This window comes from Saimiri boliviensis, chromosome 14, assembly GCF_048565385.1.
Source record: "Saimiri boliviensis isolate mSaiBol1 chromosome 14, mSaiBol1.pri, whole genome shotgun sequence".
Lineage (NCBI taxonomy): Eukaryota > Metazoa > Chordata > Mammalia > Primates > Cebidae > Saimiri > Saimiri boliviensis.
Window position 1 is genome coordinate 93,435,379 of NC_133462.1, and position 24,304 is coordinate 93,459,682.

At 50.3% G+C, this 24,304-nt stretch overlaps 1 protein-coding gene across 1 annotated transcript; it reads right to left on the minus strand.

Moving 5' to 3' along the window:
* Positions 1-1,360: 1,360 nt before the first annotated feature.
* On the minus strand, positions 1,361-19,526 carry LOC101037080 (kinesin-like protein KIF28P). Its single transcript, XM_074385721.1, has 11 exons — positions 19,478-19,526; positions 19,167-19,310; positions 16,351-16,469; positions 15,055-15,159; positions 10,638-10,912; positions 9,085-9,219; positions 7,665-7,831; positions 7,340-7,441; positions 6,932-7,088; positions 6,466-6,665; positions 1,361-1,513 (listed from the first exon to the last, which is right to left on the minus strand). The coding sequence occupies exons 1-11, from the start codon at positions 19,524-19,526 to the stop codon at positions 1,365-1,367; spliced, it is 1,602 nt and encodes a 533-aa protein (XP_074241822.1). The 3' UTR covers positions 1,361-1,364.
* Positions 19,527-24,304: the final 4,778 nt, after the last annotated feature.

Genomic DNA, 24,304 nt, shown 5'->3' on the forward strand with positions numbered 1-24,304 from the left:
TTCACTGCAACCTCGCCAGCGTGGTTTTGTTTGTTTGTTTTGAGACGGAGTTTTGCTCTTGTTGCCCAGACTGGAATGCAATGGCATGATCCTGACTTACTGCAACGTCCGCCTCCTGGGTTCAAGTGATTCTCCTGCCTCAGCCTCCGAGTAGCTGGGATTACAGGCATGAGCCACCATGCCTGGCTGATTTTGTATTTTTACTAAAGACGAGGTGCTCCACGTTGGTAAGGCTGGTCTTGAACTCCGGACCTCAGATGATCTGCCTGCCTCGGCCTCCCAAAGTGCTGGGATTACAGGCGTGAGCCACTGTGCCTGGGCTAGCAACTGTTATTTTTTGACTTTTTAATAATAGCCATTCTGACTGGTATGAGATAGTATCTCGTGGTTTAGGTTTGCATTTCTCTAATGGTCAGTGATGTTGAGCTTTTTTTCATCACATGATTTTTAGCCACATCTATGCTGTCTTTTGAAAAGTGCCTGTCATGTCCTTTGCCTACTCACAAAAGATTTCTTTACAGCCTCTCCAAGAGTGCTCAGTGTCTGTCAATCCTTGACTGAGACGCATCAGTCAATTTGTGGAATCAAGATTGGCTTCAAGATAGACTAACTCCTAGTAGATTTTCTTACTAACATTTGTAATCCCCGAACCACAGGCCCTGCACTGAAAAGGTCCCATCATAAGGGCACTCCTGCTGCTTAAAAAATTGAACATAACAGTATTTCAAATGAACTTAAAAGAAGAGAAAAATAAGTGGAGGTAGAATTCAGACTTGTTCAGAGCAAGATACAAAATGAGGGACATGAAATAACCATTGTCTCTAGGTCTGACAGCAAGAAAATAGAGTTTCATTTGCAGTTTTGAACTGTTCACCATAAAAATACTAATGGCAAATGCTTATCACTCACGTCTGTGTGTCAGGCACTGTTCTGAGTGCTTTATGTTCATTAACCATTTTCAGCAAATAGTATTATCCTTCCCATAAAACAAATAAGGAAAGAGAGGCTTAGAGAGGGGAAGTCAGTTGCCCCCAGTCATGCAGTTGGTAAGTGCTGGACTTCAGCAGGATCTAACCCGAGGCAGTCTGATCTGAGCTCCAGGCTCTTCATTCACTCTGTCCCTCCTCCCACCTTCCAACTGCAAATAGACCCCAGTGTGTGTTGTCCTCTCTATGCGCCAGGAACATAGGCCACTCAAGCAGCTGTTAGGTTATAGAGATGATGGACAATCACACTGAAGGAGAGTTTTGCTTAAAAGTGGTACAAGAAATCGGTTAAGTAAGTGGGAAATGAGGTAGGCTCATTAGCTACACAAATAATCTTCACAACTCAAAACTTTTCAGTTTTCAGTTGGTATGTCTTCACTATTTCATATGCAGTAAATATTCTCTCTTTTTTTTCACTATAAGAGCAACATCATTTTTCAGTTTCCACAAGCTGGATTCAAGTAGATCCCCCAAATCCTTAAACATCTGTGACTGTTGGCATACAAATGGTTGAAGTAGTTGATCATCTTCCTAAAAGAAAAAGTGAAAAAATGATAGTGATAGACTTTGTGTCATGAGAGTAGAAGTCTTGTGTGTGTGAGGGGGTACCCAGCAAGCTTTCCCTCTGGGACAGAAACCTGCCTTGGAAAGTTGCCAGCAGAGGCCCTGAGGCACCTAGGAGCAGCTTTGTTTCAGAAAGGCCTCCCGAATGATCCTTAGCTACTACCAGTAGGGAAAAGTGGCGAAATCATTCAGATCTTTTCAGTGGGAATGTGACATATGTCTTTTAATACTGTAGAAGGAGCCAGTGGGTGTCAGGTTCTCCCATGGGCAGGGTTTTGCCGATGCTTCCCCTAACCTGTGGAGGCAAGTCCCCTGAGAACTGGGGTGCTCTGGGGTGGAGTGCTGGAGACAAATGGTGGAGGAGGTGGTAACACACTCACTGAAAATGAGAATGGCAGAGAGCAGGCAGTGTGACATGGCAGTGTGTTTTAATTTGTATTTCCCTGAGTATTAGTGAAATACTGTTCAGATGCTTTGCTGATTTTTTCTAATGTGTTTTCCAACATATTCTCTCTCTCTCTTTTTTTTTTATCTTAAAAGTAATTTTAGGCCAGGCTCAGTGGCTCGTGCCTGTGATCCCAGCACTTTGGGAGGCCAGGACAGGTGGATCACAAGGACAGGAGTTTGAGACCAGCCTGGCCAATATGGTGAAACCCCGTCTCTACTAAAAATACAAAAATTAGCCGGGCGTGGTAGTGCATGCCTGTAGTCCCAGCTACTCAGGAGACTGAGGCAGAAGAATTGCTTGAACCTGGGAGGCGGGGGTTGCAGTGAGCCGAGATCGTGCCACTGCACTCCAGCCTGGGCAACAGAGCAAGACTCTGTCTCAAGGAAAAAAATGATAATTATTATTTAATTTGAACACTAATGGTTGCTAAATAATACTAATATATTTTCCAGGCTGTGGTTTATTTGAGACTTTGCTTATGGTGTCTTTAACCGGTTATTCTTTCTTTTTCATTGGGAGATACAGAGGCCTAGTTAAAGTGAACACACCTGCTCTGGAGAGCCCACTGCCTCACACCTTCTCCCCCTATCCCAGAAGGAACCGCTAGCCTGACTTGTGTGGTAATCATTTTCTTGCCTTTCTGAATAGTTTTACCACCTGGACTATATATCCTTGAACAGTGTATTTTGCCCGTCTTTGAGTGTTTATAGACTCATATTTGATGTCATCTTTTGTATCTCGGTTTCCATCACTGTGGGAACACTGTTCTTGATGCCTGTGGTTGTTGTTCATTTTCATGGCGATGTAGTGTTACGCAGTATAGAGGGGGCCAAAACTGACCCATCTTCTGGAAACATACATTAGGGATGATTCTAGTTTGGGGCTATTACGGAAGAGGGTCTTATGAACAGCCGTGCACATAAACTAAGATTTCTGTAGTCTTTTTCAGCTGACCCCTCGTCTGCACCACAGAAGTGATTTGAGTAACTCTCAATCCTCTCAGGAATGGTGTGTCAGCAGTATCATTCTAGATACGTATGACAGAGTTAGCTTATTTCATGTCCGATGCCTTGGTGCAGTAGGTTCTCAAACTTTAAGGCAGAATCATGGAGAGGGTTTGTTGAAATGCATGGTACTAGGCCTCACATCCAGAGGTTCTGATTCAGTAGTTCTGGGGGGGGGCCTGGAATTTGCATTTCTAACCGGCTCCTAGATGCTGCTGAAGCTGCTTTGAGAACCTCCCTGCCTGAGGGAGGGCATTAGGGATTAAATCTCAGCAGAACCAGTTCACCTCGGGAGGGAAGGAAGAGTTGGAATTGCATGCTTCTAGGTTATAGTATCTTCAACTTCTAATAGGTAAATGCCAAGTAATTTTAAATGGTTGTACCAATTTATACTCCTTTCAGCCATACATGAGAGTTTCTGTTATTTCATATCTTCACCAAAACTTGATATTGTCAGGCTTTTTAATATGTTTTGCCAGTATGGAAGGTTAATAATGGTATCTCATTGTGGTATCAATTAGTATTTATGCAGTTAAGCACTTTTCCATATATTTATTGGTATTTTTAATTTCCTCTTTTGTAAAGTTCCTGTTCAAATCTTTTGACCATTTTTTTCCCCCTATTGGGTTGTCTGGTTTTTGTTTTGGTTAGTAGTAGTTCTTTATTTTGTATATAGTTCATTATATGTTAAATGTGTTGCAAAGAACTTGTCCCATTTTTTTGGGCTGTTTCATTTTGGACCAAAGTTTACCATTTTAATTTAGATGAATTTATCAGCCTCCCTCTTTAAAGCTAGGGGTGTGTGTGTGTGTGTGTGTGTGTGCGCTCCGGCTTTAAAGCTAGGGGTGTGTGTGTGTATGTGTGTGTGTGTGCTCCGGCTTTAAAGCTAGGGGTGTGTGTGTGTGTGTGTGCGTGCGTGTGTGCTCCCTCTTTAAAGCTAGGGATGTGTGTGTGTGTGCGTGCTCCCTCTTTAAAGCTAGGGGTGCGTGTGTGCTCCCTCTTTAAAGCTAGGGGTGTGTGTGTGTGTGTGTGTGTGCACGCGCTCCCTCTTTAAAGCTAGGGGTGCGTGTGTGTGTGTGCACGTGCGTGTGTGCTCCCTCTTTAAAGCTGGTGGGGTGTGTGTGTGTGCGCGCTCCCTTTTTAAAGCTAGGGGTGCGTGTGTGCTCCCTCTTTAAAGCTAGGGGTGTGTGTGTGTGTGTGTGTTTGTGCTCTTTAAAGCTAGGGGTGTGTGTGCGTGTGTGCTCCCTCTTTAAAGCTAGGGGTGTGTGTGTGTAATGCCTAAGAAATCCTTTTCTACTTTGAGGTCGTAAAGACAGTCTCCTAAAGTCTCTTCTGATGGCATTAGAGGCAGGGCATGGTGGTTTATGCCTGTAATCCCAGCACCTTGGGAGGTGGGGCCAGAGGATCACTTGAAGCTAGGAGTTCAAGACCAACCTGGGCAACATAAGATACCATCTCTATTTTAAAAATATTTTAATCAATAAAAACATTAGGGTTGTGCCTTCTACATTTAGCTCTTTAATTCTCACCTGAAATTGACTTCTGGGATAGCTTTAGATGGGAATCCAGTTTCGTTTTTCCCTTACGTATTTCTTTTTTTTTTTTTTTTTGAGACGGAGTTTCGCTCTTGTTACCCAGGCTGGAGTGCAATGGCGCGATCTCGGCTCACCACAACCTCCGCCTCCTGGGTTCAGGCAATTCTCCTGCCTCAGCCTCCTGAGTAGCTGGGATTACAGGCACGCGCCACCATGCCCAGCTAATTTTTTTGTATTTTTAGTAGAGACGGGGTTTCACCATGTTGACCGGGATGGTCTCGATCTCTTGACCTCGTGATCCACCCGCCTCGGCCTCCCAAAGTGCTGGGATTACAGGCTTGAGCCACCGCGCCCGGCCTCCCTTACATATTTCTAACTTGTTTAGCACTGTGTATTGAAAAGTTCTTCCTTGCCACACTGATTTGCAGTTCCACTTGGTTGCAGATCAAGTCTGTAGTCCTGAGTAAATCTGTTTCTGAGCCTTCTTGGGTTATCTTATCCACCTTTGGGCCAACTCTGTTACAGTCATTCAAATGAAGTGCTGTTATCAGGTAGGGCAAGTCTTTCTGCCTTGTTCTCGGATCTTGGCCTCATCTTGGCTGGTTTTTGCTTTCGCAGTTCCGTACAAATTGTAAAATTATCTTGTTAGGTTCTGTTAGATTTGGTTGGAATCACGCTGACTTTTGGGGGAGAACTGACAGATGTACAAGAACAAATCTTCCCAATCGTGGAGACACAGCAGTTTCTCTCTTTATTTATATTCTTTCAAACATCTCTCAAGCAAGTTTTAAAATTTTCTCCATATAACCCTTACATATTTTATGTCAGCTATAGGCCTAAGTATTTCATATATTTGATGTAATTAAAAATGGTATCTTTTATTTTAAAAATAATTTTCTGCTTGCTGCTGTTACATTCAAATACAGTTAAGTTTTAAGTCTTGATTTTGTATCCAGCAATTTTACAATTTATTTATAAATTCTTGGGGATTTCCTGTCTATAGAAGCACGTCATCTGGGGATAATACTAGAGGCAGCACAGTGTGGGGGGAGGGAATAGACTGGGAAACAGCACTGGTGGGGTCTAGACCTCCGCCCTGCCACTCATGAGCTGTGTGTCCTTAGACACATTATGTAACCTCTCTTGTACCTTGGATTCATGAACTGTAAAATAAGGCTAATAATAGTACCTGCCTCATAGGGTTGTTGTGAGAATTGAGTCAGTAAAAGCACTTAGTGTTACGTAAGTGTACGCTATTATTGTAATTACTTTTCTTTCCCTTTCCAATCCTTATACGTTATATTTCTTGCCTTGCTGCACTGGCCAGAAGCTAAAGGACAGAGAGAGGTAAAGAAAGCTGGTTTCCAGGGCCTCCTGATCTGAAAGGAAAAGCTTTCAGTCGTTCATCACTAAGCATTTTATCCCGTGTGTGTGTCTAAGATTGATTGCCTTTATCAGATTCAGGAATGTGCACTTTATTCCTAGTCTGCCAAGACCTTTTCTTGTCACAGGATGTTTAATTTTGTCACATGCTTTTTCTGCATCTGTCAAAGTAATCAAATTATTTTCTCTTACAATCTCTTAATATGATGAATTGCATTTGGTTTTATAATGATAAATGGGGTAGTCTGTATGTTATATTGTAAAGTGAATGGATAACGATCCTGCAGTGACCTGGTTCCATGGTTGCATGGAACCAGCCAGATGTGCACTAAAATAAAAAGGTCAGAGCAAAGGCGGATGGCGGCCTGAGAACTGCTTTTGCAATTCCATGTAATTGCCGTAGATACACGCCTACAAAGCAAGTCAAGCACGGCCACCTCCACTTGCTCTTCTGCTTCAAGATACACATCTCCAAGCTCAGGAAATACATCAAATGTCTCGGTTTGATGGGAAGAAATTCTGTTTCCTCCCAGGATTCCGGTTACTTCCAGGAGGTTTGTACTGCCTCAGTCTGAAAAGCTGCCCTCTTGCCGTGTTCATGCTTTGGTAGAACACCTTGAGAGCCTTGGCAAATTCTCGGTCGTAGCTGGCTTGCTGTGCACACATGTGGCTCACCTCTCTGGCTGATGGCAGTTGTGCTGTCATCCCGCTTATCTTCAGAGTGTTGGAAGGCTTATGGGCTGAGCTGGAAAGAAAAGGTAACATTTATTTATGCATCTATTTCTTGAGGCGTCTCTGTATTTATTTTGGTAGCACTCTATGACATCAGCAGTTATCAGGCACCAGTTTGGATCCACCCAAAGGAGATCTCACAGGGCAGAAGAAAAAAAAAGTTCTGCATTTTTTGTTTATGAAACAAGATATGAATTAATTCATTTAAAAGGTTGTTTCTTAAAAGACAAATACACATGCCTAATGTAGGAGTCCAGGGATAAGCTAAACAGCCAAGACTTGAGCAGTCTCTTACCTTGACCAGAAGCAGTTTTCGCAAGTGATTCTTTGAGAAGCACGTTCTCCTCTCGGAGGGCTCTGTTAATGTTTCTGAGCAGTTCTGTCTCCTGCTCTAACTTGAACAGCTTCAGATAAAGTTCTGGTATGTGGTTTGATGCAGCCTACGAAAAAGCTTGCCAGTTTAGTCTTTTGTTGTATCATCTACATGTCCTTTGAGACTGGCAGTGTTCACTACCATGGGAAAATCAAATGGGATGGGGGCGTGCGTATGGTGAGCAGAGTTTATGCCCCTCAGGTTACACAGGAGTCAATAAAGAAAACGACTGTTAAGGAACGTCAAGCAGCTGTCATAAGAGGTTTTCTAGCCACCTGTGATGCCCATTTTAATGTCATATGTACACAGCTGTCTTGTATCCTTCACAGTGGAAATTTTCTTGGTGTCTACCAGGATGTGGCCTTTACCTGTGACCATGAGACCCAGCTGATTGCAGCTCAGCTCGGTGCAGCCTTCTGTAGTGGGGAGAGACACAATCAAAGAAAGAAACGTCTCAGTTCATGTGAGAAGCTGTTAAAGCATGTGATCACCCTGCAGGACTAGAACCCAGAGGCCCAGGGGAAAAGATAGCTCTGGACCGTGACCACCCCCGTCCTCTCCCTCATCTGCAGCCCTAAATGCACGGCATTATGTCTGATGGAAGAACGCACCATGTGAGAGAATAAGTAAGCAAGGTACCTTGAAGGCCCCATAGGTCAACAATAAGGGCATTTGTCTGCAAATAATTCAGAAACTCCTGAGATGCATTTAAGGCTGTAAATTGGATGGTGTCTTCAATTCGTGGATTCACACTTTTCCATACAGGTTTGGTATAGATGGTGTTTGGAAGGTCATAAATTCTGTACCTGAGAAAAATATAAAACAATTTAAAACCAGAAGGGACACATTTGTAAAGAAAAAGGACAGATAAGCCAGAGATTTACAGCCCATGTGTCAGATAAAAGATTACCTATAATTGATTCTCATGTTTACACATCCAACGTCTTATTTATTCAACATGGATATCATCACTATATAGACAATAATTTTTTTTTAAAAGCCATGGCACAATGGCTCATGTCTGTAATCTCAGCATTTTGGATGGCTGAGGCAGGCAGATTGCTTGAGCTCAGGAGTTCAAGACCAGCCTGGGCAACATGGCAAAACACCATCTCTAAAAAATATAAAAATTAGGTGGGTGTGGTGGTGCATGCCAATAGTCCCAGCTGCTCAGGAGGCTGAGCCCAGGAGGCGGAGGCTGCAGTAAGCTGAGATTGCTCCTCTCCACTGCACTCCAGCCTGGGCAACAGAGCGAGACTGTCTCAAAAAAACAAAAACGGATCTCAATACATCCCTTCTACTTAGATAATCAAAAATCATTAATTTTCCATGTGAGGTGGTAGTTTGGTTTTTGTTCTTCAAAGTCTCCCTTTATTGCCCCTTTTTTTTTTTTTCGAGACGGAGTCTTGCTCTGTTGCCCAGGTTGGAGCGCATTTGCGTGATCTCAGCTCATTGCAAGCGCTGCCTCACAGGTTCAAGCAATTCTCCTGCCTTAGCCTCCCGAGTAGCTGGGATTACAGGCCCATGTCACTGTACCCGGCTAATTTTTGTATTTTTAGTAGAGATGGGTTTTCACCATGTTGGCCAGGTCTCAAACTCCTGATCTCAAGTGATCTGCCAGCCTAGGCCTCCCAAAGTGCTAGAATTACAGGCGTGAGCCCCCGCACTCGCTCTGCCTTGTCTGTTAATATTCTTTTAGCCTAATTAGTTTAAAGCACATCCGGTGCTTCTGCCATGTCATACAGTCCTTTTGTTTCCAACTACAACTCAAACTGTTGCTTAGATGATACAGTTTTATGAGATTCTTTCTGATATTTGCAATTTCTACTTCAGTTCTATAAGAGTTCAGCACACACTGACCCCAGGCCAGAGACCTGGAGGGACATGTGGCCCCTCTATTAAATAGATGGGGAAAACAGTCATCTTGGAGTTAGACAGAGAAACCTCAGAAAATGTTGTGATAAGCTCATTTTTAAAACTTGAAGAATGACTGCACTGCCTCCCCCAGGAGCCGCAGGGCGGGTAGGTGTGTGTGGCTGGGTTCGGCACAGGCGGGTACCCTATCTGAATGCCCCGCTTTGCGTCTTCCTTCATCCACTTGATGCCAAGGCACCGGACAATGTGAATCTGGAAATCCATCCTCTTGCCCAGCAGCTCCAAAGGGTCGATAACCACATCCTCCCCTCCATGTGTTCTGCAAACAGAGGGGACCGTTGGCCTCCGCCTAGGCTGGGGTAAGATGGTGATGTTAAGGGAATTAAATAGAACCCTGAAGAGAGCTAATTTCACTGAAGACAGGATAGGTTGTATTGCTAACAGTGGAGTTCAAAGACACTAGACATAGACAAGAGCCCATTACCCTGGCACATCAAGGTTTAAGATCAGGACCTTCTCAAGGGTCTCCCTGCCTGGAGGAAAGAGAAAAACAGCCTCCTGTGATAGATGCACACAGGTGTGGATGCCAAACTTGCACTGAAGATTTAGGGAGGTCCCGGGACAGTGAGAGAGGCAGCCGACTGCCCAGATGCAGACTCCCAAGCTGTCATCTTGCTTTTCCTTCATTTCTTTGTAGTCCAGAGACAACCCCAGCCCTATCAGCTCAGAAACTGACGGGCAGCTTTCCAACAAGGGACCACTGTCATACCAACCAGGCTCTCGAAGTCTGAAACCTATAAACTGGACTGCTACTTTATTAATTTCAACAGGAGATACAACTCGCTGGGCAGCCTGGAAGCTCCAGGTAGCCAAGTGACCAGAGAGATGCTTGAGTAAAGACAGTGAATTGCTGGTCAGCTTGGTTTCTTGGTCATGGAACCTTGAGGTTCTCTTCTTGAGCTGATTTCTTCAGGAAGATGACAAGGTTGCACTGAGTGCCTGTGAGCGCCGTGGCACCCAGACCAGGCCCCCTGCCAGCCTCCTGACTTAGGATTGCTAAAAGACTTGAGCTTTTGTAAAAACTGTGGTCTAAAGAAGAAAAACATGAGTGTTTAGAGAGGACAGGGATGGGTAATGAGGCAATGTTTAGGACAGAGCCGATAGCTCAAAACAAAGCCCGTGCCCACAGCAAGGTCAGGCGACGGCACAGAGCGAGGTCGGGCACCGCAATCCCTACCTCGAGAAAAGAGGGGAGCTGGAAAACCAGCTGCTACTTCTGGCTCTTGAAGCAGGTGGGGCCTTGGGCATGGGAAGCACCCTTCGTGGCAGATGCCAGGCTCACAGGCCAGGAGGGAGTGTGGCTGGGGAGGTCCTGCAGCCCGCTTGGCCTCTCTCCTGAGGGTCCATTGTTTGGAGCCCACCCAGCTCTTTTGGTTTTGTCCAAGGCTCCTTCCACTACACCTGCCTGTTGGCTAAATGTCTCCCTCATTCCTTCATTCCCCCCGGGCAGTGCTGGGCTGTTGGATGTGGTTGGGCCTTCCAGGCCAGCTGATTTGGCTGCCGTAGCAAAAATCAAATTTGTTGCGGCCAAATGGTAAATGAATGAGCTCATTCATTTGTCTTAGGAATGACGTGTTCAGGGTCCCACGTTGACCACCCCATCAGGAGAACTCAGGCTTGCTCTGGAGTTTCTATGTGTGACCCAGAACTAGGCAAGGGGGAGAAGGAGACACTCACTGTCCTGTGGGGGAGCAAGGTGCCATGCAGATACGCAGCACGGCCTCCTCCAGCCCGTCGCAGTTCAGAAACTCCGCCTGCTCCTCCGGCTTCCTGCAGTAGGCCAGCGACTGGAGCCAGATGTGAGCCGAGCCCAAGTGGGTGACCTCGACGGGATCCCAGAAAGGGTCGTCGTCTTGAGCCACGGGGCTGTCGTCTCCATCTAGAAAGCGCTGGTAACGTTCCTCCATTAGGAATTTCCTATTGATGAACTTGGCTTTTGACCATATCCACACCTAGAGACACAGAGGTAAGTCACCAGTGTTTGAGTTCGTCTGCTGCTCTAACAATTCATCGCTCGATTTTCCCCAGCACGCTCCCTCCATTGACTGGGTTTGGGGTACTCATGACCATACGCCACTCTCTCCTAACTTAGCTTTATGAGGTCAAGAATACGGTATTCATTCTCAGACCTGCTACTTCAGCACTGCCTGGGCCTAGGAAGTGACTTAGAGGAGATGACGAAGGAGTTAGAAAGCAGGCCGTCTCGGGAGAAATGAAGATCCGGGGATTGCGCTGTGCAGAATGGCCCTCAGAGACGCCCACATCCTAATCCCCAGAACCTGTGAATGTGTTACTTTACATGGCAAACGGAAATTTAGGTTTTTCATCAGCTGACCTTAAAATACGGAGATTAGCCTGGATTATCCAGGTGGCCCTAATGAAATCACAGGGGCCTTCAGTGTGGCAGAGAGAGGCAGAAGAGAGGGCCCAAAAGAGCTGTGACAATGCCTGCGGGGTCAGGGAGCAGCCATGTGGTGGCTTTGAGGGTGAAGGGAGGTGGCCTCTGAAAGCTGGGAAGGGCCGGGAAACAGCTGCTCTTCCTCAGGCCCAGAAAGCAGTATAGCCCTGTGGACACCTTGCTTTTAGCCCATCGAGATCCAGTTTGGACTTCTCATCTGTAGAACTAGAAGGTAGTAAATTTGTGTCATTTAATGAACCTGGTAATTCATTAGCAGCAGCCATGGAAGATGATGTGGGGTAGTTAGTCTGGAGAAAAGCTGGGAAGTGGCTCCTCCGCCATGACTGGAGTGCGCACACATCCACACGCAAAGGAGACACTCCTCGCAGCCGTGCCAGCCGATCACAGCGGGCATTCTGAGCTCCCTTCGGCAGAGACCCCGGCAGGTCTCATTCCTTGTTCAGGAGCTGACGCCCAGTGGGCAGCGAATCCAGGACAAGAGCCTGCTGTTGTCTTCCTCTTCACTGGGTAAGGACGGGGCCGCTGTCAACACTGGCTCTGGAGAGGGACGAAACCTGAAGCCACAGGATTCCAGTTAGGTAGTTTTTAGACCATAGATGTCAGGTAGAACTAGCAACTCCTTTTCTGGGCAACTTGAAAAGCAAAAACAGAAGTCAACAGATAAATCATTCTCTGTGCGTGTGATGTATCCTCATAAAAAGGACACTCTACTCTGGAAACAGATTGCAGCCTTTTCTGTTGGCCTCAGAGTGAAGAACCATACATAGTTCTCTCCTAGAGGCAGCACCACAGTGAGATAAGAATGTGGGGCGGCAGGGAACAGCAGGAGCTCTAGTCATTGTGGTATTTCTGTTTGTGTGTTTTTCTTTTCTTTTTAAGACATGTGATCTCCCTCTGTCACCCAGGCTGAAGTGCAGTGGCCCAGGCATAGCTCACTGCAGCCTTGAACTCCTGGGCTCCGTCGGCCCTCCTGCTGCAGCCTGAGTAGCTGGACTGTGGCATGCACCACTGCACCGGCCGATTCTGGTTTTTCTTAGACTTTAGGCTAGGGAACTAAGATTGTGGGAATCTAGATAATACATGAATTCACTGCCTCATTACCTGTGGATATCGGACCACAGGGCTGGTGTCAGTTAAAATGGCATGTCATCCTTGGGCTGAGGAGGAAGCAGGTCAGCGGTGCTCCGTGACAGGCTGGGAGCCCAGGCTGACTCCCTCCTGCTCCCAGGTGGGCTCTGCAGGCTCCGAGGGCCCTGGCGGGATGTGCTGCTCACCCAAGCCAACAGCTCTTGGGTGAATTCTGCTGAAAAGTAACCACAAGCTGGCAGCATTTCAAGGTCGGAAAACCCTCCCAGCCCTCACACAGAGCCCTGGTTTGCTCCTGAGCTTGTCCGTGCTGTGAGACTCCAACAGTTGCACAAAACTGCACGTGGACACTGCATCCTCCGTGAGTGCTGCAGCAGCAGCCACGGTCCACACCAGGCATCCCCAAACTTTTTCCACAGGGGGCCAGTTCACTGTCCCTCAGACCGTTGGAGGGCCGCCACATACTGTGCTCCTTTCACTGACCACCAGTGAAAGAGGTGCCCCTTCCTGTAGTGCGGCGAGGGGCCGGATAAATGGCCTCAGGGGGCCGCATGCGGCCCACGGGCCGCAGTTTGGGGACGCCTGGTCCACACAGGCGGGAGGATAGGTGAGCACTTACGAGGTCAGCCAGCAAAGTGCCACTCGTGTCTGTAGCTGGGACCCACAGGTGCCTGTCCCGTGTGCACTGCACACATCTCTGCACCATGTCACAGAGACCCACAGATTACAGCCTTTCCGAGGCCTCCTGATGGCAGCAGGGCTTCATCTGAGGAAAGGTCACTGGTACTGATCACCTGTTGTTTTGCGACAGGGTCTTGCTCTGTCGCCCAGGCTGGAGTGCAGTGGTGTGGTCACAGCTCACTGCAGCCTCAACCTTGTCAGGCTCAGGCCATTCTCTCCCTCAGCCTCCCCAGCAGCTGGGACTACAGGTCCATCATACCCAGCTAATTTTGTATTTCTTGTAGAGATGGAGTTTGCCCCACATTGCCCAAGCTGGTCTCAAACTCCTGAGCTCAAGTCATCCACCACCTCGGCCTCTGCAGATCTTGGGATTATAGGTGTGAACCACCGTGCCGGGTCTTCTCTTGTTTCAATGTAAAAATGGACAGCCTTGAGGATGGCAGATTGGTAAGGTTCACATCTTCATGAGAAAAAAACCCAGACTGTGCAGCCCCCTTGAGAGAGAGCCTGCTGTGTCAGCAGAAGCCACCCTATCAGACAGCTCCTGTGCTGGTGACGGGATGCTGGTTGAGGGAAAATGACATTGCAGAATGAATCCAGCCCTCAGCCCTCCAGTGCAGTTCTCCTAGTGATAACGTGAAAACACCGTCTTCTGCCCCATTTCTGGAAATCACAGGCAGGCCATCATGAGCGCCTTTGTGTGCACTCAGTAACCCTTCGGCTAGCAAGTTTAAAAGGCGATTTTTCCACTTGCCTTACACTATAATACAAAATAAACAGAATAGCATGGAAAAGGGATTTTTAGAACTACAATTTTTCTTAAGACAGGAAACTGCCAAGCCAAATTCTGGGGAAAGACTGGCCTGAGAGAAGTACCCGGACTGCCGGGCACCAGAGCCAGCTTGCCCCAGTGACTTTTGCTGGAAAAAGAAAAATGAAAAGCACAAACACACTGAGGGGTCCCTCACGAGGCCTCATGGAGCATGGAGAAGTCCAGTCTGACTCCCCAGGGCATCACACAGACCTGCTTGAAGGGGCCGGTCTCTGAGGAGCTGGGTTCCAGGAGGATCCTGGCTCAGTTTCCTCCTTGGGGCAGGATTGGCAGCCCCAGCACCTAGAGCATGAAACCCTGTGGACAAGGTGGTGGGCACACAGGTGCTGACCACATCACATGCATATATACATATCATCATCTCTCATTTCACAGTTTTTAAAAGCTTTAAAAAAAAACTGGTCTTGACCCAAAACATTTTGGCAATTTTCGGGCAATGAGCAGATGAGCAGAAAAGTGAAACTCGGAGAAGCCCCAGTTGCTGAGCAGAGAGGGAGCATCCGGGGTGGGGGCCGGAGGTGCAGCCGGAGGGCTGCTCCAGAGGCCTGATGTGTGCACAGGGGCACTGCAAGATGGCCTGCATTTTCTGTTTCCTCCTTTGAGGGCAGACATGGGGAAGCAGGGTCTTAAGTTCCTAAAATGGACTTTCCTGATAGCAACATCAATCACATCAGCCAGTGAGTTGGTGAAACGGCCTTTTGTGGAGTCCCTGGAAGCATGGTTTTTCTCATCGCTGCAGAAAGGCAGCCTGTGCGTTCCTGTGCACACACACGCATGCTTGCACATACATGCACATATGTACATGGACAGACACCACTACCACTTGGGTAAACTCCCAGGCTCCCTCCTGGTACAAAAGCCTTTGAGTCATATTCGGCTTGACCAGATGCTCAGTGCAGGCAGCTAGGAAAGCTCCCAGGAGCTGCTTCGGTGAGGGAAAGGACTTTGGGACAGGGAGCAGGAAAGAGTGTCCTCCTGCCCCCCAGAGCTCCAGCTCATACTTGGAATACATTTTGCCTTTCCTTGGTCTCCAGGGCTGCAGCTGGTAGAGAGAGCCTGTGTCCTGTGGAGCTCACCTCCTGAGTCCTGCGGTTGGTCACCTTCACCATCACCTCCTTTAGGTCATAGCCCCTGGAATCTGATGATGCTAAATTCTTCACCTTCAATTCCATGTTAAGTCCCTGGTAAAAGAAACACTTCTCACTAAATAAGCCTACATTCGGCCAGGCACAGTGGCTCACACCTGTCATCCCAGCACTTTGAGAGGCTGAGGTGGGTGGATCGCTTGAGCTCAGGAGTTCAAGACTAGTTTCAGCAACATAGCAAAACCCTGTCTCTATAAAAATACAAAAATTAGCCAAGCATGGTGGTGCACGTCTGTAGTCCCAGCTACTTGGGAGGCCGAGGTGGGAGGATCACTTGAATCTGGCAAGTGGAGGTTGCAGTGAGCTGAGATTCCACTACTGTACTCCAGCCTGGGTGACAGAATGAGACCTTGTTCAAACAGACAGACAGACAAACCCTGTATTCACAGCTTATACCACCTTTGCAATTTATTTTTCATCCTCTCACCCTCAGGCTTCCAAAATTATGAGTGAATAAGATTTTCTCCTTTTTTTTTTTTTTTTTTTTTTTTTTTTTTTTTTTTTTTTTTTTTTTTTTTTGGAGATGGAGTTTCGCTTTTGTTGCCCAGGCTGGAGTGCAATGGCTCAATCTCAGCTCACCACAATGTCTGCCTCCCGAGTAGCTGGATTACAGGCATGTGCCACCAGGCCCAGCTATTTTTTTTTGGTAGAGATGGGGGTTTCTCCGTGTTGGTCGGGCTGGTCTTGAATGCCCAGCCTCAGGTAATCCACCCACCTCAACCTCCCAAAGTGCTGGGATTACAGGCATGAGCCATCATGCATGGCAAGACTTTCTTTAAGAAGGTGTCCCACCCTTGCCCCTTGGATCCCACTAAGAGGAAAGACAGACCACCAGATTTTCTCCATCATATCCTGGAACTAACACTTGTAGTCCCTACCAAATTGATTACATCTCTGACAAGGTTCCTGCTGATGCGATCGCATGTCTTCAGGGAGCTGTCCGTTTCTGCGGCCCGGGTCTTCTCTGTGGCACAGCAGCCAGCAGGGTGCCTAGACCCGAGGAGGCCCCAGGACAATCTGGGATGGCCTGGTCATGGCCAGCAAGAGTTGGTCTGGGATCCTGGTGGCCCTGGTAGGCTGTTGGTGAAAGGAGACCTGGGACTGGGCTGGGTAGTCTGGCTTCTGTCACTCGTTCCCCGAGAGTCCTTGGGAAAGCACGGCCACCCGACGAGCCCTTGAGGTGCTTCCTGCAGCTGACGTAGCAGCTCCTGGCTGTAGATGAATTACCTTCTTCAGCTCTTCACTCATTTGGTTGGCTTCTGCAACCAGTGGCATGAGTTTGATGTAGTCCTGGAACACAGCCAGGACACTGGGGTCTGCCGTACCGTCTCCACTGTCCGCAGCACCTGGTGACAATCACGATGGAGGTGACAGTCAGTCACTTGTTCTACTACGAAGGCTCACTGCAGCCTCCACCGCCCGGGTTCAAGCGATTCTCCCGCCTCAGCCTCCCCAGAAGCTAGAATTACAGCAGTGAACCACCACACCTGGCTAAGTTTTGTATTTTTAGTGGAGATGGGGTTTTGCCATGTTGGCCAGGCTGGTCTCGAACTCCTGATCTCAGGTGATCCGCCCACCTCAGCCTCCCAAAGTGTTGGGATTACAGACGTGAGCCATCATGCCAGGCCCTTTTTTTTTTTTTTTTTTTTTTTTTTTTGAGACCGCTATCTTGCTCTGTTGTCCAGGCTGGTGTTCAGTGGCATGATCTCTGCTCATTGCAGCCTCTACCTCCCAGACTCAAGCAATCCTCCCATCTCAACCTCCTGAGTAGCTGGGACTACAGGTGTGAGCCACCATGTCTGGCTAATTTTTAAATTTTTTGTAGAGATGAGTCTCACTTTGTTTCCCAAGCTGGGTCTTGAACTCCTGGGTTCAAGCGATTCTCCTGCCTTGGCCCCCCAAAGTGCTAGGATTACAGGCATGAGACACCACCCCCAGGGACCATGTATAAATTTGTATGCTCATTCATTGATTCGTTCGTTCAACTGCTCATCAAATATCTACATTTTAAAATTACAAGCATGTCATTAAAAAAATCAGAGGAAAACGACACTGTCTGCTTCTCCTTAAGTAGCTGCTTCTCTCAACCGTTGAATCCTGGCCACACACAGGAGGCCCTCTGCCCCCAGTTCTTATTCTCGGTCTCAGGGTCTGTGACCCAAGGTGGCTGCAGACTGAGGAGGGTGTGGTGAGGTGAGACCTGGTTGTCTGGACAGAAGGCCTGGGACGTATCCTCAAGCTGTGGCTGGCACAGAAAGCGACCTGTTCTTCTCTTATACTTGGGGTGGCTTGAAGGAGGGGCTCGTGGAGATTATGGGAGGACCAATCTCCTTCCCAAACCCAGGCTAGTACTGCCTCTAATCAGGACCTCCCAAGTCTTTAGGGACCCCTGTCCTGTGAGTGCACACAGTGCCCTTGGCCCTGGGGTCCGATCCCAAACTGTCCACACAGCTGCTGCCTTGCTGAGGACATAGGTCTTTGCTAGGGTCTGAGCCAGGGTCTGGGGCTGGTTCAGCTTCATGGCACCACCAGCCCTACCAGGGATACAAGGGCAGTGGCGCGGTCAGCCTGGGACCACAGGGTCTTGCTGGTTTGTTTTTAGAAGTTGATCGGGCGCGGTGGCTCACGCCTGTAATCCCAGCACTTTGGGAGGCTGAGGCGGGTGGATCATGAGGTGAGGAGTTCAAGACCAGCCTGACCAAAATGGTGAAACCCTGTCTTTACTAAAATTACAAAAAAATTAGCCAGGTGTGGTGATGGGCACCTGTAGTCCCAGCTACTCGGGAGGCTGAGGCAGGAGAATCACTTGAACCCGGGAGGCAGAGGTTGCAGTGAGCCGAGATCGTGCCACTGCACTCCAGCCTGGGCAATAAGAGTGAAAAATAAAAAAATTAAAAAGTCAATAACTTCAGCAGAATAAGAGCAAGGAGGCGAATGTCAAATCCATTTATTTTGCTAAAATTCTGAGCGAAACACTGTGGTATAGGAAACAGGGAGGGGGGCTCTTGCATACACGCAGGAGGATCTGCCCGCTTTCCATCAGCGTTTTCATTACGGGGAGTTCAGGCAGAGCGCCGGTGCTGAGCGAAGCGTGGGGCCCCTCCAGGTAGCCCGCACACCACTGAGATCTCGGCGGGGTCTGGCCTCACCTGGATTCTGGGGGAGCCACCCTGAGCGGGTGAACCCGGGCCTGGGGCAGGAGCGGGGAGGGTGTGCAAAAGCCCTACCTGAGACAGGAAGAGGTGGCCGGCCAGCATCAGCGCTTCTGAAGGCTCTCACCTGGGAGGGTCCAGATTATTGCTGGGGGCTGAGTTAAGGGGAGCAGGGGAGCTTCTGTCTCAGACGCCCAGGGCTGTGCGTGCTTCTGGGCCACGCATTTCCAGCCCAGAGCAGGTGCCCAGCCGGCTCCTCTCGTGTTGAGGCGCTGGTTCCGCTGGCCCAGCAGACCCCTGGGGGCGACCACAGGCCACTCACTGGCTTCCCCAGCTCAGCATTCTTCCCTTGTTTGCTGTGCACCCCACTCTCTTATCTGCCCTTTGAACCATCTTTTTTTTTTTTTTTTTTTTCCCCGAGACGGAGTTTTGCTCTTGTTACCCAGGCTGGAGTGCAATGGCGCGATCTCGGCTCACCGCAACCTCCGCCTCCTGGGTTCAGGCAATTCTCCTGCCTCAGCCTCCTGAGTAGCTGGGATTACAGGCACGCGCCACCATGCCCAGCTAATTTTTTGTGTTTTTAGTAGAGATGGAGTTTCACCATGTTGACCAGGATGGTCTCGATCTCTTGACCTCGTGATCCACCCGCCTCCGCCTCCCAAAGTGCTGGGATTACAGGCGTGAGCCACCGTGCCCGGCCTTGAACCATCTTTACCCTCATTCGTCAGGGAAAGTTTAATGAGGTTTTTTAATGTGCACTCACTCTATATGGAAATTATAATTCAATTTTGTAAACATTAGACTTGGACAAAACAAATGATTTTCTTAACGAAAGCAGAGAGACAGAGTGTGAAATCGCTGCCCTCAGATCACCACGGGAGGGGCCCCCGCCGAGCCTGTCCGCGCTCACCGCCTCCGCGGCCACCCTCTTCGGCTGGAAGACGTCGTCACCGAACCTGCTGAGGGCGTCACTGCCCCGCTCTGAAGGAAACCCCACATCCAGGTCGGTACCGTTGGATCCAAAATGAGGCGGTCCTGGGGAGGAGGCAGTGGGCTCAGGAGGGCATTGAGGCCAAGGAGGGTGAGGTGACCTCGTGGTGAGAAGGATCTGAGGAATGTCCTTCCCTCCGGAGTCCCCCAGACAGGGAGCGACGCAGACGCAGACGCAGTGAGGGCGGGTGGCAGCTGGCTCCTGCGCTCACCTTCATCCCACACACTGAGGGTGCAGCTCCCTTGGCCCTGGGGGTCCATGGGGACCACACAGAGCCAGGCCCTCCCTCCACCCGTGTCCAGGCTGGCCCGGGCAAGCACAGCCTCGGCTGCAGGGGACACCAGGGCCTAACTCTGACGGCGGGTTAGAGACAGCCTCTTCCGAGGGCTGATGCTCAAACCGAGCGCTCCTTCGTGGTTAAGTCTTGATGAGGCAGAGGCAGCTGCTGCAAACCCACGGGAGGGGCAGCGCGGCCAGAAAAAGGCCGGGGAGGTCCCTGAGGGGCTTTCCAGGAGGGGCGTGGCCAATCCCAAGTTGCCTGTCCTGTCTGAAAGGCTCCGGCCACCAGCGGGGTGAGGGGCTGCAGGAGAGCTGGCAGGAGCCCAGGGTTGGCAGAGTGGGGAGGAAGAGGCGCTGATGTGGGTGAGATGCGTGTGGCCCCACTCAGTGACAGGCTCTCAGAAAAACAGAAGATGTCACAAAACCTTAGAGCTGGAAGGGACCTTGGAAGCCACCTAGTTCGGCCCATCCTGTTTTCCAAGTGAGGGCAGAGAAGGGAAGTGACTTCCCAAGAGCATCCAGCGTCAAGAGCAAGCCTCTCCCTCCCGCGGGTGTGATGCGGGCCCCGCCGCATGGCCGCCCCTCCCTGCTGTCTGAGAGTCCGTCTGAGACACCGACAAATGGCGTTGTTGGTGAGCAGGGCAGGCTGATCTTTAGAATTTGCACAGGAAGTTAGACTGGCAGCTGCAGAAGATGGCATCTGGGGCCTCCTCGGTGCCTGGGGACAGCATCGGACGCAGAAGGACGCCGCCCTTGGGGAGCACCGGGAGTTGGGAGCCAGCAGGCAAGGCTTCACCCACAGGACGACACCCGCCGAGGGAGCTGGCCAAGGGTGGGGGTGGGGGGCGGGGGGCAGCGGGCAGGCTCAGAAGAGACGCGGGAGGGAGGGGCTCTGCGTCCATGCCACAGAAATTCAGACCTTATGTTAACATAAGATTTGGGGCTGGACGTCGGGGGTCTCCGACTGGCTTTCCCGCTCCCGCCCCGCTCCCCCACAGTGGATGTCATCTGTGTGCCCTGAGTGACGGCTTCCTGTCTTTTTTTTTTTTTTTTTTTTTTTTTTTTTTTTTTTTTTTTGGAGACGGAGTTTTCGCTCTTGTTACCCAGGCTGGAGTGCAATGGCGCAGTCTCGGCTCACCGCAACCTCCGCCTCCTGGGCTCAGGCAATTCTCCTGCCTCAGCCTCCTAAGTAGCTGGGATTACAGGCACGCGCCACCACGCCCAGCTAGTTTTTTGTATTTTTAGTAGAGACGGGGTTTCACCATGTTGACCAAGATGGTCTCGATCTCTCCACCTCGTGATCCACCCGCCTCGGCCTCCCAAAGTGCTGGGATTACAGGCTTGAGCCACCGCGCCCGGCCTCCTGTCTTTTTTTTTTAAGATGGAGTTTCACTCTTGGGTGACCCCTGGGTCAGCACCCCTCACGCCACGAGGGCCCGTGGGCTTTCATATGGGGAGGGTGGTCTGTCTGAAGGATGGCGTTTCCCAGCTGGAGAGCTGGAAGCAGGAGGAGAACCAGTGGCCTCTGGCGGGGAAGCCACAGAGCTGGGAGACAGCTCTTGACAGCCTGACGCCTGTCACAGGATTTCCCAGGGGCTCCTGCAGGACATTCCTGAGGGGTGGTCACTCCACAGGGGGCCTCGCTGTTAGTCCAGGTGGTGAGGGCTCCACACGCCACGACAGACCCGAGGGTGCGTCTGTGTCCAGGCCGCCCGGCGGCTTGTGCGTTTAGCCTTCTCTACTGACACGTTTGTGAAGAATCATGCACAGAATCTAGAAACCAGCTTGCCCTTTCCTCCCAGGGCTGGAGACCAGGAAGCAAGCCAGAGGACGGAGCGCAGAGCCTCCGCTTTCTTAGAGCAGCCCTGGAGTAGGTGGCCTGGGAAGGTCTGAGAAGTGTCCCTGCCTGTCCTGCTGGCTGTGTGGCTTTGCAGAGCTCTAGATGGAGGGGTCGTGATTCTCCACTGCTGGACAAGGACACTGATTCCTAGAAACTCACCCCAGACCTTGAATTGTGATAGCATTTGAAGCAGCCTGGCCAGCGTCACAGGAACCCGAGAAGAATCAGAATCATAATTTATTGTCAAAATCAGACACTTTCCGAATTTGCCCTTAAAAGTTAACACGGCTGATGTTTTGGAAGTGACACATTCTCTGCAGTAAGATGGTATAAAGGGGTTTTTCCTATTGGGATTTTCAATCATAATGGTACTTAGGCATCATTCTCTTTCTGCCTCTTGTGTGTTTGTGAGGGAGAAGAGTTCCTAACTTTTAAAAAGTTCCGCCTTCTTCGTGGGCATTCTGGAGAAAGAAACCACTAGGTCTAGGCCTCAGGAGGCGGCTGAATACTAGAGAGGCCGCAGGAGAAGTTCTGGTGTTTGAAGCTCCATGCAGACAGCGTCACTGCTGCTTCCGGGCGGCCTCGCGCCCCCACCCCCACATCCCCACGGCCCTCTGGCACAGAGCCCTCTCCGCCGCCTGGTCCTGCATGGAGCCCTCGGGGCTATCTTGGGGCCCACAGCCGGGGAGGGGAGGCCAGGGGTGCCTGTGTTCCACGCAGGTCACTCATTCAGGTCGGGAAGACAGCTCAGGGGCTGATTCCCTCCTTAGAAACTGCTAAACAAAAACGTAACAAGAACCTGCCTGGATAACAGATGAATGAAATGTGGTGTGTACATCCCAGGGATGTGGTTCAGCCTTCAGGAGGAAGGAAGTTCTCACACATGCTGCACGGAGGCACTGAGGACATTCTGCTGAGGGCAGAAGCCCGTCAAGAAAGCGTGAAGAGGACCGCATCTGAGGTCAAAGGCAGAGTCGGGAGGGAGGACAGTGGCTGCGGGGCTGGAGGGGGAGGGGCAGCTCGCCTTTGTGGGCACAGAGCTTCCATTTGGGAAGATGAAAATGTCCTGCAGGTGGATGGTGGTGACAGTCACGCAAGATCAATGTACCTAATGCCACTGACCATCTTAAAATGGTTAAAATGGTGAGCTTCATATATATTTCGCCAAAATAACGAATATTTAAAAACAAGAAAGAAACATGCCTGTGGGGCAAGAAGTAAGAGCAGGGTGGGGGCAGGGCAGGGGGCGGGCAGAAGGAGGGCAGGGGGAAGGGAGAGCAGGGGGAAGGCAGAGCAGGGGCAGAGAGAAGGCAGGGGGCCAGCTGAGTACTGGCTTGAATGAAGTGCTTGAAGACCCCGGTGAGCTGTGGATCCTCATTGACGTTAAGAAGGTGAGGGCAGGTCTGCATCATCTGCCGCTCCTGGAGAAGTGGAGAGGGTGGGCGTCACTAGACGGCAGCAGCCTGCTCTGGAGAGCAGTATGTCTTTCCTGTCTCTGCACCTTGTCAACCCACCTGGGGAGGGGGGAAGCTGAGGGGGCTGGGGCATTGCTGATGGTGGGGTGGGGTCTCAGGCGGGCCGGCGGTCAGCAGTCTGAGTCCATTGGGATGGGAAGGTTCCCAGGCACCGTCTCCCCCACCCTCCCCAGCTGCCTGGATGCCCCACTCTGGTCCCCACCTGGGCAGCCCCTCCGGGGGTCTCCATGCAGCCTGTCGTTCTCCTGAGGTCCTGCTGCTGGCTGAGAATCAGACGTTGGTGGCAAAAAGTGGGGTGTGCCATGAACCCTTGCCTGGGTACCTGAACGCACACCATTCTTTCACACAGGGGTTAAGGGGTATTGTGGCATAGAGAATTGAGAGTAGACAAAGGCATCAGGAAGGCTTTTACATCTTGAAATCTTCTGACAGAGTAAAGAGGGCAAAAATCCTTCCAATTTTGACTGTATGTGCAGAACCCAAAATTCATACTCCTGCATGTGACCCTACTTGACCCTTGAAGCTAAGAGTCCCAGCGCCCTAAGCCCTAACCGTCTGGCTTCTTGATGCCACAGACCCCACCCTGCTACACCCCCAGGCCCCAAGGCTATGGTTAGGCAGCGAGCTTCTGGAATCCCCAGCTCCGGGCCCCGAGTACTTCAGGTCTGATCCTCGACTTCAGAATTTTCCCAGGGCTTCGTGCCATGGGGAGCGGGGCGGGGTGGCGAGGGGCGGCACCCATGGTGGAAATTCACATCACAGCCTGCTTAGGGTGTGATATGAGCAGCGAATGCCAGGATCAATACTGTAGCTCAGGTCACACCATGCAGTCCCCAGAAGACGACTTACATCTCTCAGATTGTCCCCCAACTCTCATTACAAACAGCCCTGAGTGCCAGGCCCGGCCTCAGGCATCGCCAGGCACTGAGGCCTCCCTGGCTCCCTCGCTTTCATGCCCTGCGGTTCTCTCCCTAGCTCTGCCAATAGCACTATTACCAGTCACACCTTACACATTCACCGAAAAAGCCTCGCCACAGTCGGGCCTGGACGGCCGGACAAGATGGCAGCCTGTGTGGGAGCCCTGCCCTGTGCTCAGCCTCCACAGGTGGGGCGGCTGGAGCTCACCTGGGCCTGCTCCAGCAGGTGTGCCCAGGTCAGCGGATCAGCACGAGTCCCCAGCTGGTGCTCCACCTGGAGACAGGCCGATGGCTCTGGAAGGAGGGAGGTACTTTAAGCAGTGGATCTGGAGTGCCAGCGGGAGGTGTGGGATAAATAGAGCGTCTCCACTTGATTCTCAAAGCCCAGGATCCCGGCAGGAGCAGGAAGCTGCATCACACTTACAGATGAAGACGAGATCTTTCGGTAAGTGTTACAAAGACTTCCAATTCCCCGCCTAATTCATAAGACGTTAGCGCAAGAAGGTGCTTTAAACGGGAGGTCTGAG